This window comes from Myotis myotis, unplaced genomic scaffold (genome assembly GCF_014108235.1).
Source record: "Myotis myotis isolate mMyoMyo1 unplaced genomic scaffold, mMyoMyo1.p scaffold_m19_p_2, whole genome shotgun sequence".
NCBI classification, from domain to species: domain Eukaryota; kingdom Metazoa; phylum Chordata; class Mammalia; order Chiroptera; family Vespertilionidae; genus Myotis; species Myotis myotis.
The window spans coordinates 34,004,782-34,025,906 of NW_023416324.1; the positions used below are offsets into that span (position 1 = coordinate 34,004,782).

Genomic DNA, 21,125 nt, shown 5'->3' on the forward strand with positions numbered 1-21,125 from the left:
GTAATCTAGTCCAGTCTTCTGTTTTGGGGTAGATACGACTCTAGACAGACCTCATTTACAGATTGAATAACTGAAATCCAGAAAGAATAAATGACTTTCTCAGAGAACCACACCAAAACAAAAAACTAGAAAAAAACTAGAGCTCCAATCTGCCTAAGTACAATGCTTCCTATGGAGGTGTGACCAGATAATGTTTATGGTATTATATATAGCCATTTAACAACCTGTGAGGAATCCAAATGTTCTAGTACTTTGCAGTTACTAAAACCTAGAAAGAAAAGTACTGGTTTCACCTCTTTGCCAACTGAGCTACCCAGCCAGGGCTTATATATAAGTTTTATCATTTGGAGAAATTTCTAAATGGTGGGTCTTGTTTTCCTCTAAAACTCCAAGCTACTTGACAAATTAAGCTAGAAAATAACACTCCTATAGTATACCTGGGAAAAAATACTTGTTTCAAACCAACCCATGACCTTGGACAAGTCACTTCCTTTTGCTGGGTCTCAACTTCCACAAAAGGAAATGAGAAGCTGGCAATAAATGATCTCTGGAGTCACCTGCAGAAAATAAGTATGTACCTTAAAGTTATCAAAAATGAAAATAACAGCTTAAATGTACTGAGCCCGGCCGGCATGGCTCAGTATTAGAGCGTAGACCTATATGAACCAGGGTGTCACAGTTCGATTCCCAATCAGGGCACATGCCTGCATTATGGGCTAGATCCCCAGCGTGAGGAATACAGGAGGCAGCCAATAAATGATTCTCTATCATCATGGTTTTTGGTCTCTCTCTTCCTCTCTGAAATCAATAAGAATATATTTAAAATAAATAGATAAATAAATAAAATAAAATATACTGAATACTTTCTATGTCAGACACCTGTTCTAATTACTTTACATGAATCAACTCAATTTTCATATGGGGAAACTGAGGCAAAGAGGTGTGAAGTGATTGGTCAAAGATCACAGGATGAGTGAGTGCCAGAGCTGTGATTGAAATCCAAGTGAACTAACCTCAAAGTCCATGTTCTCAACAACTTACTACTAAATTTTATTCTACATGCCAAAACTTTATTTTCCCAATGACTGACAACCCAAACACTAAAACAACATGATTTGTCCCTCTAATAAATAAAGAGGATAGTGACGAAAAGAAAGAAAGCATGGTAAACAAGCCTACTTTTGGCCATTAATACTCAATATTCTGCACAAGGTAACCGCCCAGTAAATATACTGTATATGATGTTCCATTAATACCTAGTTTGGTCCCTAATCCACAATATCACAAAAGATACCTATTGATCCAAACAGATACTATTTCTACTCGCATAGTCTGGCATTGTCTTCTGTAGAACATATCTCTTTATGTCAAGCTAAAAAAAAAAAAGAGGGATTTGCAGCTTCATTTAGAAGACAAAATATTATGAAGGGCAGAAACTACTTACAAGTGAGTTACCAGTAGTGTCATGGAGAAGTCCATGTTTCAAAGAGGAGTTGATAGGCACATGAAAACTTAAAAGTCCCATGTTGATAATCCAATATATGAAAATGTATAAAGCAATTTAGGCAGCAAAGGTATTTCTAGCTGGAAAGACCAGGAGGAGAAAACAAAGGCACAATTGTGTTGACCAGAAAACATAACTGAAAGTAACATAAAAATCAATGCTATATTAGAAAATAAAGGGACTCCTAATCTGTGACCACTGGAACGAGGTTCAAAAAGAATACTTTTTAGCAAACAGATAAGTTTTTATTCCTGAAAAAGTCTGAAAGAAAATACTACTAATGAGAGTTGTGTGTTTTTTCTGCATTTCAGTAGTGTTATGATCTATCTTTATATTATCAGTAATACAGAAACATAAATAGAAAAATATATGACACCAACATATGAGACTAATCTAAATGGCTACACCGCTTTTTGTTCACACGGAAAAATTATGTTTAAAAGTATTATCTTAGACCACCATCCACCCCCATCTACCACCACCACCACCACCACTCCACCACACCACCACCAACAACGATAATAATAAAATAAAATAAGTTAAAGAATTCAATTACAAAAAGAACAAGATTTGGAACTTTCACTTAAATGTATCTCTTTGTTATAAAAGACATTAAGAAAAAAACCTCATGATTCATCAATGCCTGCCTGTTTCCTAAACCCAGGAAATTCCTTTACACCCCCCTCCTGGCTCTAGCCAGCCAAAACTGTAGGTGTACTACTCTATTCATTCCTTTACCAGCAACATACTATGCTAACACTACATATTTACATTTAAAGCTGATTTGTGTTAGACTATTCCAAATTCTAAACTCACTTGCTCAGAGTTGAATTTACAAATAATTGATTTAACAGAATGCTGTCACACTCTCCATTCAAAATTCTGGTGGTGCAGACACTATGAAAAACAGTTCCTCAAATAAAAATAAAAATAAAAATAAAAATACCATATGATCCAGTAATTCCACTTCTGGGTATAACCCAAAAGAATTTAAAGCAGGGACTGGAATAGGCACCATGTTCCTAGCAGCATTAATGATTCACAATAGCCAAAACATGGGAAATTAGCAGGTAAATGCATAAACAAAATGTGGTATATACATACAGTATAATATTATTCAGCCTTAAAAAAGAAATCCTGACACATGCTACAACATGGATGAACATTAGAGACATTTTGCTAACTGAAATAAACCAGTCACAAAAGGACAAATACTACATGATTCCACTTATATGAGTTACCTGAAGTATTCACATTTATAGAGACAGAATAGTAACATGGTGGTTGCCAGGGGATGAAGAGAAGAAAGAATGGGTATTGTTTAATGGGTACAGAGTTACAGTTTTGCAAGATAAAGAAATGGATGGTGGTAATGGTTGCACAAAGTGAATTAATTTAATATCACTGAAAAGAACATTTAAAAATGGTTAAGAAGGCAAATTTTATATTATGTGTATTTCACCACAATTTAAATTTTGTTTTAATTGGGAGCTGTTTTTATTTGGGGGAATAATCTTTGAAAGGAAAATTTAGAATATATATTTGCTTTGTAATGAGTTTGCTCATCTACAAAGTCCCAAACTAAGTCTCAGCTCTCATCTTCCATCCACTATTTACCTAGGTTATTTAGGTTGTTAAAGAAAGTACAAAAATCCTCCTCAAAAGCTTTTCCATACTTAGACACTGAATTTATTAGAACTATTATCCAGCAAGAATCAAAATATAAAACTTATTTTTAAAATCTAATCACATTTAAAATTCATGTCTTTATCAACAGAGGCAAAACTGAGCTCTCAAAACATTTTAATTTTCATGATCATACGAAGTAAATAGAATATAATTTTACTATGTTCACTTTTGAGCGGGAAACTGATCTGCCCAGTTATAGAAGAAATCAACATCCAAGTATCCACATTCCAAGTCCTGAACTGCAATCTTTAACACAAATTATTGTACCTGATTTCGGATAACTGGATAAATGCTAATTTTTAAAAGTTAATCCTATAAAAACCTTAAATAATAGTTAAAGTATAGAAAGAATAGTCAATTTTAAAACTAAATCCACAAGAGCAGGTTTATCTGGAATCATCATTTGGAAGAGGAATACAAGGCTCCTAAACACACAAAAAAGCCTAATGTGTGTACGATGTGTGTAGTTTTCTAAGTAACTTTTTATTAAACTATCAATAATGTTTTCTTACCTATTTAATAATATGAAATTAGCTCTCACCATTTAGCAAACAATTGTTCACTGCAGATGCCTAAGCTTTATTCCATTTTGTAAATACATAATTGTTCACAACATTGCCATTGGGTTGAAAAGAGCGATTGATTAGAATATAGTATTAATGTGATAAAAATGCTTGTCCCAAATGCTTGTCAGAAAATCTTACTTTACCTCTAAGTACAAGAATCCTAAATTTCCTATCCTTGGCCCATCAATATAAGGTTCACAATAAGCATAATAATTGCCACAAGTAAGGACAGAGCAAGCAAACAAAACAAAAAAGAAATTAAAAAGATAAAAAAATAAAGAGAAAGCAAGTAGTTACAAGTTATTAGAGGAAGTAAAAAGTTTGGTGAAATCAAAACAAAGTTATAATTACCTTAAAGCTTTTAATAAGGTAAACTACACTTTTTGTTGCTGTCTAAAGCCATTCCTACCAGAATAAAACAATTTTATAATAGGATAAAAATGCCCCTAGATCCCTAACCGGTTTGGCTCAGTGGATAGAGCGTCAGCCTGTGGACTGAAGGGTCCCAGGTTCCATTCCAGTCAAGGGCATGTACCTTGGTTGTGGGCACACCCCCAGTGGGGGGTGTGCAGGAGGCAGGTGATCGATGTTTCTCTCTCATCGATGTTTCTAACTCTCTATCCCTCTCCCTTCCTCTCTGTAAAATACAAATAAAATATATATTTTTAAAAATGACCCTAGAAAAATACAGAGTTATTTTTCAAACAACCACATTCCACATTAGATAAACGACTTAATTGGAGAATTAAAAAAAGGTGAAAAGATTTTCCCAGGCAAAAAAAAAAAACCTCAGGCCAATCCCGAGCCTACAAAACACCAACATCTTGTGGTTAACTTTTAACTCCAAAACACTTATTTCTGCGTTTGGAAGATACAGTATAATGAAATGCAGATAGATGCATATTTCTAATATAATCAGATACCAGTGGGTAATCAAAAGAGCAAACTCTGGAAATGGCCCTCAGAATATTAAGTTGTGAGAGAGAGAGAGAAAAAAGGAACTTAGAAAAAAAATCAAAGAGGGAGAAGAAAAGCCCTACAAAATCTCAGTAAGGAAAAATATACCCTGCATTGCCAATGTTAGGCCATGTGCAATGGTGACAGTGTTTAAGAAAGAGGGGAAAGCATGCCTTTATATAACAACAGCTTCTAAATTAATGTCAAAATGAATGGTTAAAAAGATCTCACTACGGTATTTTTGCCAACATCAAAAGGCAAAGATGGTGGTATTGGTTCCACAAGTCTTTCATAATGCATACAGCACTACTTTCAAAAGGCCTCCCTAAGATGTACCAGTGTCACTACATTTGAGCTCAGGAAGGGGATAGCCCTTGCATATTCTTTATTTTATCTTTTAATAACTCTTTGTTGTTGAAAGTATTACATATGCCCCCTTTTGCCCCCCTCCCTGGTCCCCACCCCGCATATCCTTTAAATTATTCCTGGAGAAAGGACACCAACCAAGCAATTCAAATCTGAAGGAAAGGGGAATCTGCAAATATGAACTGGTAATTTAAGTTTGTGCATTCACTGCAAAGACACTGTGGTAAACAGAGTCTACTTGCCTCCTCCTTGTCTTCCTACCCTCCAAAGATTCCAATAAGGCATCAAGGTCTAAAATGTTTGCTGCTTCTTGAAACCGACCGGGATGCCCCAATACCCTCACCACCTGCTCCTCGCCACTTTTTTACTCTCTCCTAAATACAACACACCCACAGCACCGCACGGTCCACACCCACACTCCATACAACATGCTCCTCGTGGAACAACCCAAACCCCTGGCCCCGAACACCCACCCCACACTTAAATCCCCACGCTTCATGCTCCCCAGTTCTACACATCAATACAGGAAACACGGCACAGCCCACATACATAACCCAACTACCCTAACACCCTTTCACCCTGCAAATCCACTCAAGCCAGCTGTCCACGAACCATCTCACACACGGCCAACAGATCATCTGAATGACACGTTCTCCCATGGCTCCCCACACTCACACACCACGTCCCACAGAAAGCCCCAAACCACTGCAATGCACACACACACACACACACACACACACACACACACGAGGAAGAGGCCACCCGCTAACACCGGGAACCCACGAGGCTGGAGGTGGCAGGGGGACAGGGCCAGACACTTCACCTGAAAATCCGCCAGGATCATCTCCCGGTCCATGTTGGACGCCATGGCGGCCGCCGAGTTCCGCGGCTCCGGGAGCAAAGCGCGCACCTGGGAAGAAGACGGCGCCTCCTGTGGCCGTCGCCGCCGCCGCCGCCGCCGCCGGGCGCCGAGGGGCGGGCGGACGAGCCGGCGGGCGGGCCGGCGGGCTGGCGGGCGGGGCAGCGCGGGAGGCTAGGAGCTCATGCACTCGGTAACCTTCAGGAGCGCGGGCCGCCCGCCTGCGCCCCGCGGAGCCCGCGCCGCAGACGCCCGCACAGGGAGGCTCGCCGGGATGCGCGTCCGGTCTTCCTGTGTCCGGCCAGGATGAGGTCAGGTGGCGACAGCACGCACCCAGCTCCCTTCAGTCGCGGTGAGACCGGCGGGGGGGGCGGGGAAACCGAGCGAACAAGCAGGCGGGCGAACACCCCGGCCACGGCCGCCTCCGCCTCCGCCTCTTCCGTCCCGGCCGCCGCCTCCGCCCCTGGTTGGCCAGCACCGCGGCTGTCGCACATTTTGCCTGTCATCGAGGTCGCAAAGCGCCGCTTTGCGGCTGCCACGTGACTGCCCTTCTGTCAAGCCCGGGGAGCGCCGCTACCGGGCGAGGATCCGCAGCCGGCCGGCGGGGACGCCAGCCTGCCATTGCGGGAGTCCCGCAACTGGTTATTCCGGTTTGGAATCCAGCAAAGGCCTCGCGGTACCCCCTCCCCGTGGCTGGGGCGGGGATCCGATTCTGTGCTTTACGTGGTTAGATAGTCACACACAGATGCATCCAGCCTCATAAACCAACTCGGCGCCCTCTGACAGCCCGTCTCACAATCTGCATTTCTTAAAGGTATTTTCGCTCACAAAGTTTCACCAAAATACAACTTCATATACAGTCTATTACGCTCAACCTCACTATCCAAGTCAGTTCACACACTGTCACACTTAATCCCAATTCCCCTGACGCCTGCATCCTGAAGCTCTCAGTAGCAGGGAGGTAACCAGACTGCCATGGCAGTAGACAGCGGGGGGAGACATGGAAGCTGAGTGATGTGAGAATACCGGCCCCAAGAAAAAGATGAGCATTTTCTTGTCAGTTATGAGAAATAAAAACCTTTTATTTTTTTTAAATCAGAGACAAACATCTTACAAACAGGGAAAACTTGAGTCCAACTTTAAATGCAGTGGGTCTATTTAAATTACTTTCAGAAGTGAAGAAATTACCGATTACTAAAAGTTTTAACTTGATGGTCAGAGACTGACAGGCTTTGAGTCAAGAAGAGCCAAAGACTATGTATGTACAGTGAAGTGTGACCATTTGTATGTAATGTCATCCGGGTTGGAGGAAGAGTGACTAGAATATGTTCAACGTTGACTTGGGAAAATACCACCTTCTGAACTGTAATAGAGCATTTACTTGCCTTGAAAAGCATGTAAAATCCTGAAAGTGTGAAGTAAGATTGCTGATTTTGTGATGTAAAGTTAAAAACACTAGTGAAATCACCATATAAAGTCAAGGCCTGGGTCTTTGTATTCCTTGAACCATAAAGAAGAGCACCAGGGTGTTTTAAAGACCTAGGTTTAGTCTCTGTGTTCTTTAAGTGAAAAAAGGTTGGCCTATAACTCTATGTGATAATCTGTATTTAGACCAGAATTAATTAGATAAGGAATAGAACCCTCCACAGTACCATGAATTGATGTGTTTGTCTAATTGCCATCCCTAAGGACGTAATTTCGAAATATAGCTAAAATGTGAAAAATGAGGTGAAACACAGTACCACAATTTAAGTGTGGCAATTCATTTCTCCCATTCATATGTCACTCTCAGCACAAGGCAGATCAATAACTGTCTCTAGTTACAGGATTAGAATTAATGCAGCCCTGAAAAGTTGAAGTTTTTCTCTGTGATCACAGAGCAGGGAAAGCCCATTCAAATCCAGTTCTGTGCCCCTTCTCCATCCTCTCTCTCCATCTGGAAATTAAAACAATGTAATGGTAAGAATAACCTAGAGTCTAGGTCAGGGGTGGGCAAACTTTTTGACTCGAGGGCCACAATGGATTCTTAAACTGGACCGGAGGGCGGAACAAATGCATGGATGGAGTGTTTGTGTGAACTAATATAAATTCAAAGTAAACATCATTACATAAAAGGGTATGGTCTTTTTTTTTTTTTTAGTTTTATTCATTTCAAACAGGCCAGATCCGGCCCGCGGGCCGTAGTTTGCCCACGGCTGGTGTAGGTTATAACCTAATGTCTAGGTCCTAGACATTCAGGCATATGGGTCCTAGTACTGCTTTCCCAACCAATTAGCTGGAGAAACTTGGATGGGTCTCTTGGTCTCTCTGACTTCAATCTCTGACATGACTTCAATTTTAGGTGATGAAGAAACAATTATGAGAATGCATGGCAAACATAAAATATTTTTACAAAATGAGCATATATTTCAGTCAGCATTTACTAGGCTTGAGTTCTAACTCTTCCCCTTACAAAAAACTTGAGTCTAAATTTTTTGTCTTTAAAATGGGGTTTATAAAGCTTATAGAGTAATTGTGAATTTTTAGTAATATAATGCTTGAGAAACTCTTCAGAAACTTTTTTTTTCCAGAAACTTTAAATATTAGTTGCTATTACTCCGTATACCAATTCCTAAATGCTTTCCTCAGGGTCACCTCTTTCATAGAACGTAGGCCAACAGGATTCTTCTCCTTTATAATCACTGCTTTTACTATCTTTACAACACAATTTAATACTGATAAAATCTGTAATTTCTTCTCTAATTGTTTCACATATGCATGTTTTAATCTCTCCCAAGAGGCTGAAAATTCCTTGATTATAGAATTATACCCCTAAAACCTATATATTAACAAATGTCACCCCAATAAATTAAAGTTACTTGAGATTATAAGACATTTCATCTCATAATATTTTTATATTCATCATAGTTCACACATAGCTTTAAGTACATAATAACTAATATTTTTGAATTAATTTTTATTGGATGTCTAGAATGTACAGATAATGTACCTATCTCATTTAATTCTTCCAACCACCATTTTACAGAATAAAAAACTGCTCTGAGCATTTAAGAATTTCCCAAAGTCATGCTACAAAGTGACAGACCTAGTATTCAAGACTTGGTCAAAACTAGTGCTCTTTCCACTTATCAGGTTGCCTCCCTGTAATTCACCCTCCATGCTGCAAAGTTTGTACAGTTCCTGATTAAGCTGCTTCTTCCCTATGACCTAACTCTTCATGGTTGGATAGCCAGTACCCACAGTTATTGTCCACCACAGGAAAAAGAATGAAAGAAAAATAAATACTGAATTAAGGAGGGGAAAAAAATCACTTTTTATTTCTCCAGAATTCCTTCCTTAAGAGAAACAATTTCACTTCAGTGTCACAAACTGAAAGAATAAAAATATATATTCTCCATAAAGAAAAATGAACAAAAGAAAATATTTTTGAATATATTTTTATTGATTTCAGAAAGGAAGGGAGAGGGAGAGAGAGAAACATCAATGATGAGAGAGAATCATCCATCAGTTGCCTCCTACACGCCCTCCACTAGGAATCAAGCCCGCAACGCAGGCATGCGCCCTTGGCCGGAATCGACCCCGGGACTCTTCAGTCCCCAGGCCGACACTCCATCCACTGAGCCAAACCGGCTACGGCAGTGGTCGGCAAACCGCAGCTCGCAAGCCACATGTGGCTCTTTGGCCCCTTGAGTGTGGCTCTTCCACAAAATACCACGTGCGGGCGCGCACGTACAGTGTGAAGTTGACTTAAAACTTTAAGTTTATTAAGTTAATTTTAGGGAACATGTGGAGTGAAAGAAGATGTAGTGTCGAGGATTGAGAAAGGTATGTTGAGATGGTTTGGACATATAGAGAGGATGAACGAAAGGAGATAGACAAAACAAGTATACAAGACCAGTGTGGATGAGAGAGTTGGAAGGGGTTGACCTCAGTGGACGTACCTCAATCAGATTGAGGATATTTTTAGCAAAGGCCAGCTTAGGAGTACCCTAATTAAGTTAATAACAATGTACCCACCTATATAGTTTAAGTTTTAAAAATTTGGCTCTCAAAAGAAATTTCAATCATGGTACTTACTGTTGATATTTGGCTCTGTTGACTAATGAGTTTGCCGACCACTGGGCTAGGGCAAAAGAATATATTTTTAATCTATCCATCCTCATAGTTGGTCAACTACATTAACACATGGAACACAGCCTAATTCAAATACCATATAGATCTTGTTTTAGAATTTCCATGCTCTTTGATCTTATCATTACCTTTTTTTTTTTTAAAAGGGGAGAATGATGATTTTTATTTTTTAAATGTATTTTATTGATTTTTTTACAGAGAGGAAGGGAGAGGGATAGAGAGTTAGAAACATCAATGAGAAACATCGATCAGCTGCCTCCTGCACACCCCCTACTGGGGATTTGCCCGCAACCAAGGTACATGCCCTTGACCGGAATCGAACCTGGGACCCTTGAGTCTGCAGGCTGACGCTCTATCCACTGAGCAAAACCGGTTAAGGCTTATCATTACCTTTTTTAAAGGAACTTTTATTTTATCTTTTCTCAAATATATAGTAAGATTTATCTGTAGTCATTAGGCTAATTTTTTATTTGAAATAATCTTACATTTATCGAATAGTTGCAAAGATGGTACAAAATGTTCCTATTTATCTTTTATCCAGCTTCCTCTGTTATCATCTTACAGAATCACGATATAGCCATCAACCTAAGAAATTAACATTGATTATATTCTAGAAACCTTATTTGGGTTTTTGTTTTAATATTCTTTTTCTGTTCCAGGTGCAATCCAGAACAACATACATTATATTTAGTCATGTTTCATTAGCCTCTTCCAATCTGTGATATTTTCTCAGTCCTGAATCTTGAAGAGTAATAGTTAGAACTTTATAGAATGTCCCTCAGTTTGCATTTGTCTGATGTTTTCTCTGAATTATACTGAGTTTATGGATTTGGGGGAATAACACCACAAATATGTATCCTCATCACATGATATCAACATGACTTATTACTTGTGGTGTTAACCTTGCTCCTTTGGTTAAGTTAATTAAGCTTTGTAACAATACTATTAGATTATGATATAATTTTTGAGAAGACTAATGCTACTACAGTGTTAGAACCACACTTAATCCAGCTCTATTATATGCATCTTTTTTAAAAATGTATTTTATTGATTTCAGAGAGGAAGGGGGAGGGAGAGATAGAAACATCAATGATGAGAATCATTAATTGGCTGCTTCCTGCACACCTCCTCCTGGGGATTGAGCCTGCAACCTGGGCATGTGCCCTTTACTGGAATCGAACCTGGGACCCTTCAGTCCGTGGTCTGACACTCTATCCATTGAGCCAAACCAGGTACGGTTTATATACATCTTAAACTGTCTTAAATTTTATTTACTGTTACTCAACAAAAATAATCAAAGTATATTTCATTGGTGCCTAATCCTGGACTCTTAAGTAATGAAAGAGTCCAGGATTTGGGGCCTCAAGATCTGAGTTCAAATTCTGTATTGACAATTTTTTGGCTTTAAGTCACAATCTCTATAAGCCTCAATTCCTTGACTTGAAAAATCAGGATAATCATTTTATCTCAGATTTGTTGTAAAGATTAATGCATGCATCAATTTTTATAACCATGAAACACTATACAAATATTAATTATTGCTATTATGTTTAAGCTTCTGAGGTGCCTATTGGACAATTTTTTTTTTTTTTTTTACTTTACAAAAAAACTTTATGCCCTGGCCTTGTAGGTCAGTTGGTTAGGTTTCAGGTTCGATCCCAGTCAGGGCACATACAAGAAGCAACCAATCCTCTTATATAATAAAACCCTAATATGCAAATCGACCTAATGGCAGAATGACTGGTTGCTATGATGTGCATTGACCACCAGGGGGCAGACGCTCAATGCAGAGCTGCCCCCTGGCAATCAGTGCACTCCCACAGGGGGAGCACTGCTCAGCCAGAAGCTAGGCTCACACTGGCGAGCACAGCAGTGCTGGTGGGAGCCTCTCCCACCTCTGCTACAGGTGGGCAATAAGGAGTGAGGGGTCCCAGGCTGCGGGAGGGTGCAGGCCGGACTGAGGGACCCTCCCGCCAGTGCATGAAATTTCGTGCACCAGGCCTCCAGTGAATGCATAATTAAGTGGAACAACAAATCAAGGTTTCTCTCTACTTTCCTCTCTCAAAAAATCAATGTTAAAAAAATTTTTTTGTAAAAACTTTCATTAAGTAATGTAAGTACCCACATGAAAAAGCCTGCTGAATCTCAGAAATAAAATGCCAAAGCCACAATTACGAAATGATTAAAAGGTCCCCTGAGAGTACTAGTCTGTTTTCCACCTCTGTTGGGTCTATACATACAAGAGGAAGATTTTGAAACTAGGTAAAGAAATTACAAATACATACACATATTTCCATAAGTTAATCATTCAGAAACTGCACACTTGTCAGAGGGAAAGTCACAAAATAATGTGATTGAATTGTAACACCAAGTATTTCATATCCAACTATAAACCTATATTTACACTGTTTTGAGAGATATTTCATTACTAACTTAAAAGAGAAACCACTACTTTCAATATTCAGTGGTTCTCAACCTTCCTAATGCCGCGACCCTTTAATACAGTTCCTCATGTTGTGGTGACCCCCAACCATAAAATTATTTTCATTGCTACTTCATAACTGTAATTTTGCTACTGTTATGAATCATAATGCAAATATCTGATATGCAGGATGTATTTTCATTGTTCCGAGGCCCAGAGGTTGAGAACCGCTGTAATAGATACTTAATTGTGAATCTTTCCTGTACACCGTGTTAGAATATAAGCTTACTAAGGGCAGAGATACTCACTTTCAAATCTACCTCAGTGAAGTGACACTCAATAAATATTAGATTTTCATTGGAGGTACTTTGTAGTGTAAAGTATACTCTCTAAACCAAGACTAAACACCTCTGTGCTGCCACTTCTGGTTTACACAATAAGCAGACTACACGTATACTTCAGGTCACCAGCAATGCCAGAGTAAAAAGACAAAAATACCTTCTTAAAGGATTTAATCTTTCAGCAAAAGCATGGAAATAGTCATCAAGGGGGAAAGCAGAACTTTGTTGGACTTCTTTATACTTATTTTTTGTTTTGTATTATTTTTATTTTATTTACATATGAGGTGAGGTGATGAGACGTCAAAATCTTTTCAGTGCTTAGTCCCTCCAAAAATCTTAATCCAGCTCTACTATATGCATCTTAAACTGTCTTAAATTTTATTTACTGTTATTCAGCAAAAGTATTTTATTTCATGAAAATTATAACACATGTGTACCTATGTTATGAGTTACATAAGTACAGTTTAACATTCTTCCTCATTACAGTATCTTCTCTTAGCAAAAACCCATAATAATGCTAGAAAGCAATTCTCATAAATTGGGTTAATGCCAGTTTTCTCTTATCAGCCAACAGTGCTACTATATCATCACACCCTCCAGCTGTACTAACATATTACATAGTAAGTTCTGAGAGTAATCAAAAGTAAATTGTATTATTTATGGTATTTACTGGTAAAAATGGAATGCAAAATGTTCTATTTGAAGTGTCTAAATATGTGCAAGAAAAGAGTTAATTTCTTGTGTAGTTCACGCTTGGTTCACATTTGGAGTTGAGTCACCTAAGAAAAGAGCTCTGGTTATTTTTTTTTCTCTCTCAACAATTCAAAGAAAATACTGCCAGATTCTTCCCAGTTTACATGGCACCTCCCCCCCTCCCCCACCCCACCTACCAGCCAGTCTATTGCTAGATAATTATCCAGATGTTTCTGGTGTTTTTGTTGCTGATATTCCCAGTATACTTCAAGGAGCTGGGTACAGATGTTACTTGGAGATATACTTGCTAGAGGCTGGTGCCAATTACACCACTTGTCATTTTTTGCTTGGTTTCATTTTGACCACTGGGTGCATCTTGTAACCGTGTTGGGTATTTTTAAGAACAAAAAATATAGAAAGCTGTAGTTAATTAACCTGACACGGCTAAAAGAGGAAGTTTAAAAGCACAGAGAGAACTGGTGTCTCGGATGTTTGAAATAAACAATTTACATTTAAACACTCTTCCCCCCCCCCCAAAACAAGCCCCCATCTATGTAGTCTAAGTGAGAACTTTGGCAATAATAATAATAAAATGGCCTTGTTAGAAAACCTTCCCCGGGATTTAAGTTTCGCTTTAAAGTTAATTGCTTTTCTCCCTTTCCCTGAAGAAATGGATTGTTTCCGTCTCGATCCCCTGGAACATGAGGGTTTCGGAGCTCGTCATGGTTTCTCACCTACATACCACGTCTTTGGGACTCTTGGACCTCACTTTACAAAAGGCTTTTGCTTTTGCTGAGCACCGCCGCTGCTGTCAGTCGGGTCTCTCCCTCCACCCCACCGCCACCTCTGCCCGCCGCGGCCCCGGGCTGATCCGGCAGGTGCGAGGCCCAGAGGAGGCCAGGTTTGCACCGCGCGAGCCCTGGCGGAGAGGAGGCCGGGTTTGCAGCGCAGGCCTCGCCGCCGGAACTCCGAGCGCCGAGCCGGGGAGCGCCGAGGGCGCCGGGGCCCCCGCCGGCCGCAGCCAGCGGCGCCCGGCCTCCAGGCCTGCGGCTCTCCGCGGCCGGACTCCTGGGCAAGCCCCGTCCCCTCTTGCCCGCCCGCCGGGTTCGCCGCAGCCCCGGGTTCCGCGTCGCCGACCCGCTCCCACCGGCCAGCAGGAGAAGGCCGAGGGGCTGGCGGGAGGGAGCCGGAGCCGGAGACCGAGGGGGGGAGCGAGGAGGCGGGAGGAAGGGCGCGGGGCGGGGGCGGGGCGCGAGGCGGGGCGGGCGAGCGCCGCCCGGGCGGGGGGCGGGGCGGGGGCGGGGCCCGGCCTTCCCGCTCCCGCGGCGCGGCAACTCCGCCGAGCCTCCTTAAAACTCTGCCGTTAAAATGGGGGCGGGTTTTTCAACTCAAAAAGCGCTCAATTTTTTTCTTTTCAAAAAAAGCTGATGAGGTCGGAAAAAAGGGGAAAGAAACCGGCACGGTCTCTGCAGCGGCCACAGACGTAGCAACTGTTGGAGCGAAAAGAGCAGCAAAGAAGGGAGGGAAGGAGGCGAGTAGGAAGGGGGCTAACGCTCCAGTGTCTGTCGGGTGAGGGGAGCAGGGACCGGCGATTTTGGGGGAGACCAGCTACAAAAGAAACTGTCACCGGGAGCGCGGCGGCTCGGGAGGAAGCGGCGCTGCCCAGGTCGGCTGCGGGGCACAGCTGGCTGGCGGCCGCTGCCCTGTTGGCGGCACCGGCCGCGGGCAGAGGTCGGGGAACCGCGAGAGGCTGGCCAAGTGGCACCGGTGGCCGGAACGGCTGGGCTCTTGGTCGACAGGGCGGCGGGACTGGCCGCGACCTGGGATCGCGGTGACTCCCCAAACTCGGAGACCGGCTCCAGCTCCCCCGGACCCTCCCGCTCTCCGGCGGCCCCTCGGAAAGCCAGGGCAGGAAGGAGAGGACGGCGGCGGCCGCTCCGGGAGCGTCTCCCGTAGGAAGCCTGCGCTGGCTCGGTCGTAGGCGGGAAGTGACGGCTGGGCTGCCCCGGGCAGCCGCGATGCTGCAACGCGCTGCCCCAGCAGCCCGGGCCGGGTAGACGCTGCCCGCATCGCTCTCCCTTGTCCTCGCGCTGCTGGGAGTCCCGGCACCCGGCGGGGCCGGCATGACCCGCTTGGCCGAGGCCCGCCGCGCGCCCGGCGGTCTCCGGGGACGCGCGCCGAGCCTGGCTCCCACGGCCTCGGAGGCTCGGCGGGGCGGCGGTGGCCCGGCGGGCGGGCTCCGGAGCCTTCCCGCGCGGCGTTAGCCCTCGTCTCGGCCGGGACGCGAAGCCAGGCCCCTCCCGAGGAGCCCAGGCCACCGAGGAGTCGCTGCGACCTGTGACTTGAGGGCTGCGGAACTACCACTCCCGTTTGCCTGCTGGCGATCATCTTTAACCCCCCGGAGGACGTCAGCATCCAGCTGCAGCGGCGCTCTCCCCGCCGCGGAGGACGCGACTACCCCTTCGGGCGTGACGGATGGAGACAAGCCTCCTGGAGGACCTGCCCCTGCCGTTGTGGCTCGCGCGGCTCCAGCCACCGCCGTGAACCAGGGTGGGTTAATGCCTCTTCTTCCCCGCAAATGTCGTTTCTTCCGCTGTGTTTTCTCCCCCGGGTCGAGTTCCCTAACCCTCCGCGCACATTCCTCGCAGAGACCTTTAGTGTTGTGACAGCTCTGCCTGCATTTTCCATCCAGAGTAATTTACCAGGAATGTGTCTGTCTCTCGGTTGAATCACCAGAATTCTTCCTAGGGGTTAAGCTAAAAAGCGAGGAGCGAGCCCCTCTCCAATGGCTCAGTTTTGCTGAATAATCACGTGTGAATCGAGGGGCGGGCTTTTGGCAGGCAGATCTTACTAGTATTTACTACCAAGCTCTACTCCAGATTAACCATCCCAGTCCTTCTGTCAGCCTCCGATGCCATCATGCAGCCTGGTTAGGAGCGAAGGAAAGAGAGAAAAGAAAAACAACTAATTCATCTTTTCCCGATCGTCAGGACCCTAAAGAATGGCCGAACCTTGGGGGAACGAGTTGGCGTCCGCAGCTGCCAGGGGGGACCTAGAGCAACTTACTAGTTTGTTGCAAAATAATGTAAACGTCAATGCACAAAATGGATTTGGAAGGACTGCGCTGCAGGTTGGTATCCAGAGAGGTGGGGAAAACAGGTCAACAGCGTTGCCTACGTGACCCGGGTTTCTAGCATAGCAGCTTTTAAGCTTTGAGGGGTACAGAATTTCACTGTTTTTAAACCTAGTTGGTTGCCATATTTTATATCTTTAAGTGGATCCAACTCCCCAAAATGACGTACTTTGAACAAACTCGTCAAATCCAATAACATCCATGATATCAAGTAGATTCCAGGTTTGGTCTTAATTTTCGGAATGTTTTTATGATGGTGGGTATTTGAAAGCCATCGTAGCAGCGCCGAGTTGGGGGGGGGGGGGATAGACAGCTCTGTAAACACATTATTATGATTATTATTTGAAGTAAATACGCTGCTATTAGTGGTTTTCATACTTTGCTCCTATAATTGACTTTAACGTTAATTTTCTTGACTACTGGCAGGGATGTTTTTCTTCAAATGCTTCACGTTTTAACAAACAACCTTTCCTCATTTGGAATGGGTGGACTGGGCACGGGGACAGGATGTACATTTCACAGTTAATGTAATACCATCCACCCATTCAGGATTGAGGAGGAATAAAAAATTGAATTTTCTAATCAGAGCTCAGCTTGTGTTTTTGTCTCTGCGGTCATGCCGTGGTATGTTCTAATTTTTAGTTATTAGATTTACAAGCAACAAATGAAACAAGTCCAGCTGCCAAGTATTGTACCTGATAATTTTTTTCCTCCTCTGGACATTATCCTGTAACTTAGTTGAAAGGCTTAAAACAGAAAAATGGAAAATTGGTCTCAAATAGTTGCTTTATCAGAGTTCTAATGATATTCTTGTGAGCTAGTCTTATTCGGAAATGCTACACTCGAAACATTGAAAATTGGAGAGAGGGTTTTTAAAGTTATTTATTTTAATTACAAGAATTAGAAAATTTAAGTGGAAGGATATATACTATTAACTGATAATGCCTATACAGTCTTACATTTTTAATCAGAATACACTGACCTTGCAAAATTTTCACTATTATGGAAGCTTCTGCATATATATTAAATAATTTATCTTGTTATTTCAGATAGATTAAGTGGGGAAAGGATTTTTTTCTTTTTCTACTTAGTAGTTTTAACAGGTGTGGTGATAGCAATGCCACAAGTTTAATATATTTAAAAGTTTCCTATTGAAAACTGAAAGATTTTATAAACCTCACAATGAGACTCTTAACCCATGTTAAGAATAAAACCTTGCAGGACTTTTGACGAACAGGAAGACTGGGAAATTAATACTGAAAACAAGTTTTGACAAACATTTTAAATAAAATCTGCAACCTTGTTTACATTAAACACATTTATCAAGATACTAACACCCACTTATTGTGAATTAGTCCTTGTACATATGATGAAATACACACAAACAGGAGTCTCAAGGCTTATTTTCAGTATGTATAATCAGGACTCTGAAGTTGTGTCATAATTCAAGAAAGAACTTTCCTTTAAAACAATTTCCAATATTACTGTTATTTACTATGAAAGATGGTAAATTTCCTTCTACATTTATATTTACTTAACTCAATTGTAAGAGTTTTTTTTCCTTTGCTACTGTAAGCTTTTCAATCAGTATACTATCAAAGGCCTTAATCATACATTTCCTTTACAGAGATCCAAGTTGTCTGTTTCTTATTTTTCCTAGTCCAGGTTCTTAAATGTGACTAAATCTTTAGAGGCAGTTGTGGCAAAAAATTAGATTGTGTTGATTTTTAATAACCAAAAAGTATACTTCATTGAAGTTCTTGAAAAACAAATTATGTATCCTTCTTACCACTGCCCCAAAGGCAGGGCTATAAGCCAGGAAGGTTTTATCGACAGGGAGGCTTAGTATCTTGGACAACTATATAGTTTGCATTTATAAAATATTATTTATTCTAATATTACTTAATTTGTGATTATTTTTAAAAAACAAACATTCTAAAGGGATAAACTTTGTATGTATTTTCCAATGGGTTATATTTAATTTCACAAATATTTGAGTGTCTATTATGCAATCTATGTATTATAAATTTATATTATTATGAGTATACCTAAATATAAATGAAATAAGTTAAAATGCTGAAATTTTTGGCATGTTAATGAGACTATATTTTTTCACAACTAAATTATATATAGTATAAATAACTGCGTGCTGCTCCACAAGATATTTTATAAGTATGAGAGCCTAATAGACATCTCTTATTAGAGTGAAATATGTATATTCAAACAAAAGTAGATAAGTCTTTATCATGTGAATTATTTGAATATTGACAGCAAATTTTAATACTACATTCTGGCTTTTCAAGTGTTGGCAGTTTACAAATAGCTATTCCTAAATTCCTGACAATAACTGCAAAAGGAAATAAGGTGGGATCACCAGCTGATTACTAAATGGGCTCAACCACAGACGCTGTCTGTGTCCCAAAGTACATATTAAATATCTTATTTTCTTTTGCTCACTTTAAAATCAGAAGGCCAATTAGAACTTTAAAAACAGTAAGTAATATAGAAGGATTAGACTGTTCCATTCTTTTCAAGAGCATTTGCCATATAATCATCTCCTATCTGATACACGGCATGTCTTGAATTTAGTTTTAGGTAAGTCAATATCATAAACATGGAGAACGCTATTATTTACTTAACACCTAATAATCAGTAATATTTAAAAATTTCAAGTGAAGAATTATAAGTGCTAAATACACCTCATACCTCGTAGCCAATATGTAATAATTTGCAAATAAAGTTAAAAAAAACAACTTGGGAATTTGGCACTATAGCTATTGGGGGAGACCTTGTGAAAATTAATCATTTAAGAAAATGTCAGATCTGAATTTTTAATAGATCATTTTTACACTAGGTGATGGAGACTGATGTGTAGAAACACTTCTTTGGGGATTTAAAGAAACTCACTCCCCTTATTTCTTTTCAGTGGCTATTTAGAAAATAAATGTTGCCCACCTTTGATTTTCCAGAATAAATACTCGAGGTATATTTTATGAGTATGAACAAGCACAGAAGACTCTTATTTAAGTCCCAATTTCCATTTCTTTTCTCTTAATAAATTCACGAAGTTACACACCCCTTTATAGGAGATAGAGAACTGAGTTGTGAGTGAATTTTATACAATTTGAACTAGTTCTATTTTACTGATCAATTTATCCTACTTTGGGGCCCATTTAAGATATTTCATCATATACGCTCAATTTTTATAAGTTTCCTTCTAGTTAGTTATACCTACTAGTACTTTCCTTCTTGCAACTGAGTCCTTCAAACTCCATCACGTGGGTCTTCCCCAAGTACTTCTTCACTAAACATAATTACATAAATAGGAGAGGTGGATATTTTAAAATATTCTTGTAGTAGAAGCACTCTACTCTCTTCTTTTCCAGGTTATGAAACTTGGAAATCCCGAGATTGCCAGGAGACTACTGCTTAGAGGTGCTGATCCCAATTTGAAAGACGGAACTGGTTTCGCTGTCATTCATGATGCAGCCAGAGCGGGTTTCCTGGACACTTTACAGACTTTGCTGGAGTTTCAAGCTGACGTTAACATCGAGGATAATGAAGGGAACCTGCCCTTGCACTTGGCTGCCAAAGAAGGCCACCTCCCGGTGGTGGAGTTCCTTGTGAAGCACACCACCAGCAACGTGGGGCATCGGAACCACAACGGGGATACCGCCTGCGACTTGGCCAGGCTCTACCGGAGGAACGAGGTCGTTAGCCTGATGGAGGGAACCGGGGCGGAGGGAGCTGAAAATCTGCAATGAATGTGGGGAGGGCTCTCCCACACCGCCTGCTATTCTGTCAGTTAAATGGTTGGCTGTCTGATTTTAATATCATTTGTTAAAACTCAGTTTTGTCATATCTTAAGCAGCTTGTTAAATCTTCTGAAACTGCTAAATGGAAATCTTACTACAGGTTTATGAATATCTTTTTCACCTACAGAATCGTGAGTTCTAACATATAATTGCAAATAGCTTTGGCTTTCTTCTTATTATTTTATCTTCCCTTTACTTTTTCTTGGCTTATTTCTCCCTTTGCTAGTCTCAATACCCAACTTGATGACTTTATTTTTAAAATGATTTGTCCTGATGCTTCTTTTGCCTAATTAAAACACTTTTCCAAAACAGGACAATGTTTCTCTGTGACTTCCACTCCTCTACTAGAATAACCCCCATATAATTTGCCACCTCCTAGGAGATCATGTTTTATATCTTGACATTAGAAAACATAGACCAACTGGAAAACTAGGCATATTCTCTTGAGGGTTCAATTATTTTTTTCTTCCTTTCCTGATGTCTCTCCCAAAAGAGTTTACTTGGTGCCTTGTATTTCGCTTTAAAGTAGGATAAGAACAGCTTTTTTGAACATCAAACCTGAAATTATTTCAGTGTGAATTAATCCTACTGTTTAATCTTCCCTTTTTCTCAAACTTTAGAAAAACAGGTTTCAGAATAGCAATCTAAA

The 21,125-nt window shown here is 41.1% G+C and overlaps 2 protein-coding genes and 1 long non-coding RNA gene across 7 annotated transcripts in view; 1 reads left to right on the forward strand and 2 right to left on the reverse strand.

Annotated features, from left to right (window-relative positions):
• Positions 1-6,320, reverse strand: part of FAF1 (Fas associated factor 1) — a 372,784-nt gene extending 366,464 nt beyond the window's left edge. The window contains exon 1 of one of the 4 annotated variants that reach the window (XM_036349475.1): positions 5,906-6,320. In XM_036349475.1, the coding sequence (XP_036205368.1) occupies positions 5,906-5,950 (45 nt within the window). In that variant the 5' untranslated portion in view covers positions 5,951-6,320. Of the gene's footprint in view, positions 1-1,444; positions 1,563-5,905 lie in introns of those variants that run through there. The other 3 variants (XM_036349474.1, XM_036349476.1, XM_036349481.1) reach the window with 3 other exon arrangements.
• A 5,752-nt stretch (positions 6,321-12,072) lies between these two features.
• On the reverse strand, positions 12,073-14,396 carry LOC118676119. The gene is made up of 3 exons (XR_004974041.1): positions 14,263-14,396; positions 13,726-13,903; positions 12,073-13,614 (listed from the first exon to the last, which is right to left on the reverse strand). It is a non-coding gene; the product is annotated as an uncharacterized LOC118676119 (long non-coding RNA).
• A 1,268-nt stretch (positions 14,397-15,664) lies between these two features.
• On the forward strand, positions 15,665-20,790 carry CDKN2C (cyclin dependent kinase inhibitor 2C). Of its 2 annotated transcripts, XM_036351041.1 has the most exons (3): positions 15,665-16,078; positions 16,519-16,658; positions 20,048-20,790. In XM_036351041.1, the coding sequence occupies exons 2-3, from the start codon at positions 16,530-16,532 to the stop codon at positions 20,423-20,425; spliced, it is 507 nt and encodes a 168-aa protein (XP_036206934.1). In that variant the 5' UTR covers positions 15,665-16,078; positions 16,519-16,529; the 3' UTR covers positions 20,426-20,790. The 2 variants fall into 2 exon arrangements, with proteins under 2 accessions (XP_036206934.1, XP_036206933.1); XM_036351040.1 differs by lacking the exon at positions 15,665-16,078 and having other exon boundaries at positions 16,197-16,658.
• Positions 20,791-21,125: the final 335 nt, after the last annotated feature.